General features: G+C 43.7%; 1 protein-coding gene across 1 annotated transcript; it reads left to right on the top strand.

The window, feature by feature from the left end:
* Nucleotides 1-1,428: 1,428 nt before the first annotated feature.
* Nucleotides 1,429-10,706, top strand: TAGAP (T cell activation RhoGTPase activating protein). Its single transcript, XM_006915030.2, has 10 exons — nt 1,429-1,572; nt 2,159-2,243; nt 2,334-2,387; nt 2,687-2,753; nt 3,956-4,122; nt 4,766-4,927; nt 5,373-5,482; nt 6,901-7,096; nt 7,672-7,786; nt 8,397-10,706. Exons 2-10 carry the CDS (start codon nt 2,217-2,219, stop codon nt 9,668-9,670), a joined length of 2,172 nt encoding a protein of 723 aa, XP_006915092.1. The 5' UTR covers nt 1,429-1,572; nt 2,159-2,216; the 3' UTR covers nt 9,671-10,706.
* Nucleotides 10,707-11,833: the final 1,127 nt, after the last annotated feature.

Raw genomic sequence — 11,833 nt, 5'->3', positions numbered from 1 at the left:
AAAAAAATCGGCAAATTCATTTTGGAGGTTTGCCAAGGCAGGAGAGGGACGATGAAAGGACAGTAGCATCCGCAGGTGCCGTGGGGACACTGGCCGAACTCGCACTGTGACAGCTGTGACAGAGGGAGCCTCCAGCTTGAAGTCCTAAAACCAGGATCTGCCCTTAGGAAACCCGCTAAAATACTGAGTTACGGGGCAAATTTTAACTGCTCTGTGCTTCAGTTTCCCAGTTATGCCTAATCCTGACCTTTCAGTATAAAGACAGCAGAACTATCAATATGAAAAAGTCTTAGAATTAAAGGTGCTGATAATGAATTAATCAAGGTATTTGTAAACTTTGGGTTGAAGAATAACATGCACACAGAAAAGTGCACATGAGACTAGCAGCAGCCAATCAAGAGCTAGACCAGCACAAAGCCCAAACCTGCATCTTGGGGTCCCTCCCTGCTCCCCAGGGAACCTGCTGCTCTGGCTTCTGAGAGCACAGGTCGCTTTTGCATTTTTGTGCTTCGCTTGCAAGACGTGCTCTTTGGGATCTGGCTTCTTTCTCTCAACATTGTGTTGTAAAACCCAAGCACATCGTTGAAGGTAGTATTAGACTATGCATTCTCTGTGCTGTATAACACTCCGCTGTGTGGGTATGTCACAATTTAGGTGTCCATTCTATTGTTGGGGTATTCGAGTCATTTCATGTGTAGGCTTTTAGCCACAGAAAAGACCAGACACTCTCTTGGGTCAGAAGGAGGGAGCCACAGATGAAATTCACATCCCCTTTCTACTTGAAGTTTATCTGATGAAGGGAACTTTTTGTTTTCCCTCCATGTCAGGATTAGAGCTGATCTATAAATTAACTATTAATAATTTTGACTAGCAGTGAGGAGAAAGAGAAGAGATTAATACATTGACAGCTGGCTCTAACGGACTCTCTTCCTAATTCCAAAGGAGACAGACCTGGCTTTAGATGGTGACCAATTCTGCATGGTATGTCTTGGGTTTCTTGGAGTGACAATATCCTGTACCCAGAGGGTGCAAATCAGTGTCTATGATGATGGATAAACAGAGGTGATGGTGGGTGGGAGAGGAGACAGCACCCAAACAGGATACCAAAAAAAAAAAAAAATAGGAAAGAGCACCTGAAATTACCCCTTTATAAAATAAAATGATATTTGCGTACAGAATAACACGATTTCTATTCACACATCCCACCTGTGACATTAATCAGAGCCTTCGCCTATGGTCGTATGTCATCTTTTCCACCCTTGGTAGTTTACAGACTTTCTACTTTAATGTGGAAGAAAAAAAAAAAAATTAAAGAACTAGAGCTGCCCTAAAAGGAATGAGGAAGTGAGCGCTCCGTGGCGTCTGTGTGGCAGCCCGGGCTGTTCTTTCCGGCCCCGTGTTTTCTGAATTTCCACCTGCCCGCCCCCTCGCTTATAATGCAGAGCATGTGAAGTCAGAGCCCTCAGTCTCCTTCTCTGCCCGTGGATTAGCAGGAGCAGAGTGTCATGCTGTTTCTCCCACTCTCCCCAGCCTACCGGAGGTAAAGGAACTCTGGCGGGAGGCCCTCCGAGGGTAAGTACCATAAAATTATATGACAAGAAAGTGAGTCACTCAGCGGGTCACTGGTCTTTTAGATCGTATCCAACGGAAAACAGCTACATGGAGTTATAAAGACTCTGAACACGGGAAGCTCTGCTTCAACGTGAAGCCTGCGTGATGGGGACAGAGGAATTCTATACATGTTTTATCTTTGTTTTATGTCTACTATAAGTCACATCCGGGAATAAGATTTTCTCTTTACGAGTTAGATGAGCAGATTTATGCAAAGCTCTTAATACAGTACCTGACACATATTGAGCGCTCAAGAAAAAATGTTGGTTGTTATTGTCCTTGTTATGTAGATTATCTCTCGATGGGAATGCAATAAATGCCAAACAAAGTTTGGCGTGGTGATGATATCGGGTTAATGAATTTAGAAAGAAGTGTGTTCGCATGCTGTTCTTAACAGCATAAGACATCTGGTAGCATACAACTGTACTTTAAATGAAAACTTTTCTACCAAATAGTTTCAAACTTTGTGTTTTGGCAAAGTGGCACTGAAATTGGCCACCTTATCACATGTGTCCCTCCTAACCTTTTCCCATATGATTTCTTGTAGGCAGAGTCGAGGCCACACTGGAGTGAAATTCATCACTGGACAGTCAGCCAAAATTCTAATGAAGTTGATAAGCAGCTGCAATGCTGTATGCACCCCTTTTATATTTATTAATTCATATTTTTTAGAGTCACGAGTCAAAGATGCTTACCTAATTTAATTTTTTTTTCTCTTGTAGTCGAAAACACTAAATGTGAATAATATGGAGACATTAATTGAATGTCAATCAGAGGTAAGAAAGCAACTTTTTAAAGCTTTTATCTGCACCGTGAGGTGAAAAACTTTGTTTTATTTTGATATTGTCTGTTTATTTAATCATCAGAATAGAAAACTCATATCATAAATGCACGTTAGTGAGGCTTTCATATGACAGCAATCAAGACTTTGACATTGATTCTAGAAGCTAGAAAAAAATGAGTGGACTCTATTGACTAATTCCTAATACATAAAATGTTATATGTGTATTTTGACGAAAAGACTGGGTAGGTTTCTTCAGTCATTATTTTTAACTTAAATAAATATATTTTTCAGAGCGATATCAAGGAACATCCTCTATTGGCATCAAGTGAAAGTGAAGACAGTATTTGCCAGCTAATTGGTGAGTTTTGAAAACATAATCATCTTTTATCTAAGTGCTAACAACAAATGTTCTTGGTTTGCAAAACCACAGTACTTTACTAGGAATTTTTTTTTTAGAAATGTTCTTTTAAAGACCACAGAACCTTAACCCTTAAATGGCAGGTGGGCTCCAGCTCACGAGAGCGTCAGAATACTCCAACAGAAAAGACGCTCTCTACAGCCAACCCCCAGCACTCCGTAGGGTTCTTAGTGGGGTTACAGATCTAACACACAATGTCTTTTCCATTTCCTTCCTTCTGTAGTGCATTTCATTGTCATGTAACCCTGGCCCAGTTCTCCTGAACTATAAGGACAAGCTACTTCTCTATCCAACCTCTTCCGCTCTCCAGATGTATAGAAGCATAGGCTAATGCTGTCTAGAAAACACAGCTTTTATAACTAGAAAAAAAATAAAGGAGAAAGAGGGAGAGAGAAAAGAGAAAGAAGGAAACTTGTGAGAAGCTATGCCCATTGCACACATCTTTGGAATTTTGCAAAGATAGAATATGTTTGCAAAACATATATAAATCACCAGTAAACATCAGTAATGTTTACTGATGATTCCCAAATGCCAAGTCCAAACTTAAGCCTTCCTGCTGCAATTTGCACCTGCTCTGTCCTAAAGTGGCCACCGCCAAAACCCCGAAGATTCCTGGAGGCGGGCGGGATGATGTAGCTCCCTCTCGTGGCTGGTTAGCGCTAGAAGTTTAATGGCCAGCTCAGCTAAGAATCTTCAAAATGATCTTGAGCAACTCACTTCCTCTCTTTATAAGTTTCGTTTTCATCACTAGTTGAAGGAAGAATTTAAAATAATATATTTCACATCAAAAATGTCGCCCACAGTTGTTAAGGCCAATATATTAAGATGATTGTTTAACACCTGCACAGTTAGATTTTTACCAGTTTTTGTAGCAAACAAGCGGTGGAGGGTGAAAACAGGAAAGGTGGAGACGCTGAGGAAGCTTGGTGTTGATGTTGAGGGGCTGGTTTCCCTGGTAACGATGTGGTTGCTTTCTGGGTCGATCTTTCTAGATTAAAATTCTTGCCTTCTGCTTTCTCGGTGTTGCAAAAGTATCCCCCCTACATGGCGTACCATAGATGACATTATGTGGCTGACGATGGATCTTTGCTTATTAATATTTTAAGCTTATTTTTCTCGTTGCCTTGTTTTCTCGGCTTTAGAAATTAAGAAGAGAAAGAAGGTCCTGTCCTGGCCCTCTCTCATGAGAAGGCTTTCTCCTTTGTCAGACTTTTCTGGGTCTTCGGAGACAGAACTGAAAGTGTCACTATTTGATCAACCATTGTCAATGATCTGCAGTGACGACGACACACTCCCCACACCCATTCAGGTAGGCACCGTTTTCTGCCAGATGTGAAAAAATCCTTGGGAAATCTGAATGTCATTCTCATGCTAAACTTGTTGGGGCAAATCTTTAGCTGTTTCCACTTTTAGAAATGATGTTTTCACCTATGAGTGCAGTGATGAGGATAAATGGCCGCGTATGTTCTAGAAATTAGTTGTACTTGCCAATGAGCTCAGCTTGATGGTCACGGAGTTAAGAATGCTGGAAATGTGTGGCTTCTGAAAAACCAGCAGAGACGGGGTATACTGTAGATAATCAGAAATCCAATGTTTCTACAAAGTGATTCAAAAGGACGGAGGCCTGAAATAATTTTAGAATATGCTAAATTAGAACATTCACAATTTAACTCCTTTTAGAGAAATGGCATGGTTGAGGAAGACAGTTAATCGCAACCAGACTGAAAGGAAAAACTGGCATTGATAGTCTCTTATTAAGACTAACTTAGTATCATAGAGAACTAACTTTCATGGAAAGAATATTTTCTGACAGGTAAAGTTAGTTACTTGTTCAGATGCCTTATTTTAAATTTATTTCTCCTATCTAAACATGGATTTTTAGTGTATTGGTAGCAAGATGTGTTTTCAAACCAAGGGTAACCATTTCCTATTTCTCTGCCTCTTTCCCGTAGGATATTCTCACTATTCTATGCCTCAAAGGCCCTTCTACTGAAGGGATATTCAGGAAAGCAGCCAACGAGAAAGCCCGCAAAGAGCTCAAGGAGGAGCTCAACTCAGGAGGCGTGGTAGATCTGAAAAGTCTTCCCGTGCACCTGCTGGCAGTGGTCTTCAAGGTAAGGTCACAGCACTGGCGCCAAAGACCCTGCCAATGGGCTCTGACACAACACGCTCAGGAAATAAGAAATTGGCTCCTCTCCCTACAAATCAAAGTAAACCGATCTTAGAGTTCAAATTGTTTCAGTTGAAGCTTTTCTTTATTTGAATAAGCAACTGTATATCTGCGATCCCAGACTCCAGCAGAAAGTGATGCATTAAATTTCCCCAAAATTTTGATGAAAAAGGCACTTGGGTTGTCCCATGGCCAAATCCATAGTCCTGAATCTGGTGTCTCCTCAGATAATGACCTTACTGTGCCTGTTGCTGGCACCGGAAGCGGGCACTGCCTGTGGCAAGAGGAGCACAGGTTCCTCGAGATAGAACCAACACGGTAAAGATAAAGACACCAGCACGTTATGTAACACGAAGAGGCCAAACCGTACCCCTTTCTTCATCCGCCAGGACTTCCTCAGAAGCATCCCGCTGAAGCTGCTCTCGTGTGACCTCTTCGACGAGTGGATGGGTGCCCTGGAGAAGCAGAGCGAGGAGGAGAGGATAGAGGCCCTGAAACAGTAAGTCGTCAGAGCAACTCGCAGAGGCCAGGCCCAGGGGGACTCCACCTTTTCATTCACTACGGAACTGTCAGAGTGCTTCCTGACAGCTGCAATGTGTAGGGGACCAGGGTAGAATTGTTCATTACTCCCAGAATGAAAATCAGGAAGTTACCCTGGACATATACAAAAAGGGTTTTAGCCAAATGAAAGGAAGCACTTCTTCAAAATTAGAAAGGGGATTTCAGCACATACCACAAGAGGCGGGGGGCGTCTAAAAATATGTCATTCGGGAAAAAGGTATGAGATGAAATCGTAGATGAAAACTTTGAAACAGGCTACCTGGCAAAGCGTAAGAATTTGGAGTTATCCTTGGTGTCCTGCAAGGCAACCATTCTGCCATAAAAGATCCCTTCGAGCGTAGTAGAACAATCTGAAAGTGATTGTTTTGTTCGTAAAATTCCAAAGCATATTTCATAGTCTTATAATTAACCCAAATGAAAACTCTATAAAAACAAATTCCAGTGACAGCTAAAATAATTACATATGTAAATAAAAATGTGATCTGTTGGTGACTAGAGAATCTTAAATGTCTGACTTTTAAAATGTGAGCACTTTTGCCAAATCCTATGAAAGTCTGCCTATATATTATGATTGTCTCGCATGGCTAAATATTTTCAATGAAATATTTATAGAATTGGAGACATTAGAATCTCTATCCAAAAATGAAATCCAATTTCCACTTAAAGACATAAAACTCTTTCATAGCAAAAACTTCTTATGAAAAATGAAAACGACCCATATATTAGAGTCACTATTTCATTTTTTGAAAACATGGGGCTTTAAAAATCTAATTTATTATTTACTAGTAACAATGTTGTCATTTAAGTGCTACGTTGATCATATTTATGGACATACCCTTATAAACCGATTCGTTCTCCATAGAGATTTCTCAGATAATATAAAAATCTGTCATCTATGTTGGATGATTACAGTTCAGAAAAAGGAAAACATTTGTATTCAACTAGAAGAGTCTTGTGGTATTAGAAACAAAAAGACATCCTACATGGTGAAATGATTACTCAACAAAACGGTTTTCAAGATACTAAACTATGGACTTACTGAAGGAGTTAATGCTCCCATAACTTGAAATCTCTAGAAATAATTAAGGCTCACTGGTGTGAAAGGCGTCCTAATTACAAAGACCCGTTTTTTTGGTTTTTTTTTTGGTCCTCGGGATCTCTGGGTTAACCAGTTTCGTTCTATGTCAGTTGCCACTGCAAGTGTCTGAATGAGTATTTCACAATGTTACTTGTGAAAATGCACCTTCCTCCTTTTCAAGGAAGTCAGGGATGGCCAGAAAGTTTCGACCGATTACACTATGGCCAGACAAAATCATTAGCCTCCTCTGAAACGAACCTCCCTGAACTTCATTCCAGGGTTGCAGATAAGCTCCCCCGGCCCAACCTGCTGCTGTTGAAGCACCTGGTCTCCGTGCTCTACCTGATCAGCCGGAGCTCCGAGGTCAACAAGATGGACGCCAGCAACCTCGCCATCTGCGTCGGACCCAACATGCTGACCCGAGAGAATGACCAAAACCTGTCGTTTGAAGCCCAGAAAGACTTGAACAATAAGGTTCGTTCCCAGGCTATTTCTGAGGAACTCCTGACTTACCATCTCACTGTCTATTTCTAAATCAAAGTGATGAGATGCCTCGGAATTTCTCTGAGTCGAGATCCCAGGGAAACGTGAAACAACACGGTCACAGTCCCCCTGAATGAAATTGAGTAGAGCCAGGCCTGCGTCCCTCGTCACCCTGCCAGACAAAGCACACGTGCTAACAGTTTTTACATCACCGTCTCCCAGGATAAATCGGCTCTTTCATTGTTTTCTTCTTTGGTGCCTCGTACTCTGTCGGTCCAACGACCAATCTGAGAAACGCCTTTCTTAAATGAAAAATTTAGCTACTTTAAAGTTTTGTTTTTTTTTAATTCTCAAATAAAAAAAAATGCACGTCTCAAAAATAACTTTAATATAGATGAGACGGTTACTAAATTCCTGCAGTTCTATTCAGACACGTAAAGATCTCTCGTGCTCATTTGGGCACCTCCCTAATAGTTGACCCCCACGATGGCCCTATTCTGTCCCACCCCTTTAAAAAAAAAAAAAAGATTTCTTTAAGCTGACAATCGGCTACTTTGTCCTCACAGGTTAAGACGTTGGTGGAATTCCTCATCGATAACTGCTTGGAAATATTTGGGGAGAACATTCCAGCACATTCCAGCATTGCTTCTGATGACTCCCTGGAACACACTGACAGCTCAGGTACAGAATGTGCTGCCAGTGAATTAGGATGATATTCCGCTGCGATGTAAAGTGCCTCTGGGACTGGAGCGGGAGTTACCTTCACAAATCACCAAATGAGCACAGACTCAAGTCTGTAGCGAAGTCGTTAAACGGGAAAACTTTGCTCCTGGGAAGTTTCCTGCAGTGTCTCCTCAAGCTGCAGATGCTTAGGTCGAGCCTGGAACTTTCCCTTCCTATTCTAAATCATGGAGAACTGCTAAGTTTACTGAGTTAACTTTAGCTAGCGGGCCGGGGTAATAAACTTTTGTTTCCACGTAATGGAATATGGAAATGGATGCAATGAAAGAGCCATCGATGTTTAAATTTAAGATCAATAAATTGTCAGTGAAATGCTGTTTTCCCTGCCCGCCCCCCCCGCCTGCCATTTCCTTTTCCTACTTCTCTACCTCTAAATAGTAGTTTGGGGGGAAAAGCTTGTGATGTGGCAAGTTTCTTTCATCCCAAACCCCAGCGTAGCTTCACCAAGTTTCCTAGCGCCATACGGCACTAAGTGGGGTGAAAGGGACCGAAGTTCACCTCTGAAAGAATCTGAACACAGAGCTTACCTGTCCCTTCTTCATTTCCTCAGACGTGTCGACCCTACAGAACGACTCGGCCTATGACAGCAACGACCCTGATGCGGAGCCCCCCAGCGCCGCGGGCTCTCCCAGCAGGCTGGCCCAGGTGCCCGCGGGGACCTTGGTGGCCAGGGAGCCTGGCGGCCCCCGCGCCTGGACGTCCCGCCGGGAGCCCGTGGTCGGCGCTGCAGCCAGGTGGAAAAGCTCCCTGGGCGAACCGGACCGGAGGTACTCAGAGCCCAGCATAGCTTCCTCCCAGGAGTGCCCCGAGGGCGTGAAAACGAACCCCAAACTCACACGAAGTGAGGATGACTTCACCCGGGCCCGGCCAGGCTCCCGGCTGGGCAACGAGGAAGCCGAGGACCCATTTCCAGAGGAGGTGTTTCCTGCGGCCGAGGGCCAGACTCCGAGTCCAAGGGATCTGAAGGTGAAGCCCTGGGCCCCGGGCGTGGTGTCACCGTGGGGACTGGCTCCCAAGGCCTGCTCAAGCGGCTCCCTGGACGCCTCCGATGACAGCTCCCCTGTGGCTTCCCCTTCCAGCCCCAAAAGAAATTTCTTCATCAGACATCGGTCTTTCACCAAGACCGATAAAAGCAAGCCCAGCAGAGAAATCAAAAAACACTCCATGTCATTCTCCTTCGCGTCTCACAAAAAAGTGCTGAGCAAAACGCCCAGCTTGGTGTCTGTGAGAGCCAGAGGCTTGGGCCAGGACCAGGCGAGGAGGGGCCCTCGGAAGGAAAGCCAGCTGGCGGGCCGAGTGGTCCAGGAGCACCTGTCCGAAGCCCAGCACTGCCCAGCTCCGGACGCCGGCGCCAGGGCCTGTGCCCTCTCGGCAGAGGACGTGTTCTGCCTGGTTGACCAGAGAAGCCCTGGAAGCCCCCCGTCCTACCAAGAGGCCATTCGGTGCCAGGCCCTGGACCTGGCCGCCTGCGGGAGCCAGACAGTTGGCAGCATGCGGGCCAGAATGCTCAGCCTGGACGCTGGGCCGCCACCTCCCCTTCTGCCTTTTCCCCACGGAGGGGACTCGAGAAATATGTGCAGTCCAGGGACACCAGACTGGCACAGACTCTCGCCCAGGACCGAGGGCTGGAAACAAAGCGGGACTGGCTGGGCTGCTGTGGGAGCAACAGGACAAGGGACTGTCATGGCGAGGCCCGAGCTGCACCGGCCGAGAACTGTGTCCGAGTCCAGGCAGAAGGACAAGTGGGACGGCCTGGTGCGGCGCTGTAGTCAGCCGGTCTTCGAGGCTGACCAACTCCAATACGCCAAAGAATCCTACATCTAGGAGGGCGGGCCGGAGGCCATGACACAGCTCGCGGTGACCACAGTGCGTGACTGTTTTCAAAAAGTCGAGAATAAGCTTCGTCCAAGAGGTTGCGTAGAGTCCTCCCGGAGAGGACACTTACACAACTCACGTGGTGCCTGCGTGCGCCTGGATTCATGGGACATGTAGCAAATGTATAAAGTGTATTCTAGAAGATATGTTAGGTGCAAAGATGTCTCCATAAATAGGTGTCTATATTTGTTTGTGAACTTGGGGTAAACTGCATCACTGTTCTCTGCCTCCTGGAGCACTTTTCTACTGATTTAGTGTTTAAAAATAATTTTTTCTCTTTTTTTTTTTATGTTGCCTCAAATGTCATGTAAATTTTCATATTTTCCACAAGCTCCATTTAGGGGCAAATATTCGTAACTCTGTTAGAAATTTACCCTCCTAATGACCGCAGTAAGAAGAAAGAAATAGACTGCTAGCAACAGAGTTTAGTGTCTGGAGTCATCAAGGGTGTTACAAATTCCAGTAAAAGAAAAGGCCATCGTTAAAAATGTATGAAAGATACTCAAATGTGTCCTTTTAATCACCTAATTTTAAATGTGGGTAGATTAGTGAAAATGCATTGCATCATTATTAACTGGTTTATAGCACTTTGAGTTTTTGTAGTTCAGGGGTGTCTTTGCCAGCAGCGTACAGGAAATTACTTTATATGCATTGAGGGTCACATATAAACTTCAGTATAATCTCACTACAATAAATTGCCTGCCTTATTTCAAAGTAAACGGGTGCGGTCTTTGCTGACATGTTGCTTCCTTTCCTTCTGTTCATAGAAACCCACCAAGAAAATCATTCACACATCAGTTCATTCAACAAGCATTTATTTGAATGCATATATTTATTATTCTAGACTAATAGGCAAAGCTTGGGAACTTGTGTTCCAAAAGAGAGAACCTCTGTTCTCTAGATATTTGCAAAACCATGACGATGTACCCACTTCTAGCCATTTTTTCGGCAAACAGTCACTCAAGGTCAGAAAATTTAGAATACACACCAGGGTTATATAGCAAATATAGTATTTCCCATTTTTAGTGAATTAAACTTTTTAGTACTTTTAAAAACCTTATTTTTATGATGCTCAGTTTACTTGACGATTAACAAACATAATGGTAAAATCTTTGTCGTATTCTAGAACTTTAATTTCAATGGTTAAGATATTTATTTACCCTGTATCTTGGAGATATGAGACTTCTTTTTTCCTCATTTTATCAACTTTTCTCATAAAATACTGTGCATGTTTTTGATTTGTTAAAGTCATGTTTTGGGGTTGGCTAGCTACCAGAGGGTGAGGACCTGTTCTCCTCATAGAGGATTTATTAATAATGTGACATAAAGTTAAAAACGCTATAACTCAGATTGCCCAAGGCAGCATGTTCACACTCAATAACATCACTGAAAATACTTTAGTAAGCACCATCAATAACGTATAAATTTCAAGAGGCAGACGCTCTCCTGCTGACTGCTAACTTAAGAAAAGCAATCCTTTCCCAGAGTCAGACACTAATAGTAATCGTTACAATTTTTAGCATCTACCATGTGGCCAGCGCTGTGCTGGGTGTTCCAGGACTGGAAAATAAAACTCTCCACCACGTACTCAGCAACTTCTCATTGAGAATCAGAGAATTCTCATCAGCAGATGACTAAGGCTGTGAGCTAGGGGGCCTCCACCACTGACCTGACCTCCACCTGACCCAACTCAGACTGCGAAAATCCTACCCCAAATTTCCTTATTTTCAAAGAGGAGACTGGAAGTAGTTCATGCAAGCAGCACAGTTTGCTGACAAACGTTCATGACCTTGTTACCATCAAGGACATGTCATTATTGTTAGTCTTTGGACAGTGAAGAAAAAGGAATGGTGCCCGTTTCAAATAGTGTAGTGTGGCATTCCCACTTCTAGCCACGGCGTCCACTGGCCTTTTTAAATAGGATTGCCCGGGCTGCTTACCAAGCATGTGAGTCTGCAAGGACTGCCATAACAGAGTACTCAAACAAGTGGCTTAAATGACAGAGATGTATAGTGTCACAGTTCTTGAGGCTAGAACTGAAATCAAGGCATCGGCAGGACTGGCTCTTTCTGAGGCCGTGAGGGAAGGATTTGTGCCAGGCATCTCTCCTTG

This window comes from Pteropus alecto, unplaced genomic scaffold (assembly GCF_000325575.1).
Source record: "Pteropus alecto unplaced genomic scaffold, ASM32557v1 scaffold195, whole genome shotgun sequence".
Lineage (NCBI taxonomy): Eukaryota > Metazoa > Chordata > Mammalia > Chiroptera > Pteropodidae > Pteropus > Pteropus alecto.
This window is presented reverse-complemented; position numbering and strand designations above follow the sequence as displayed.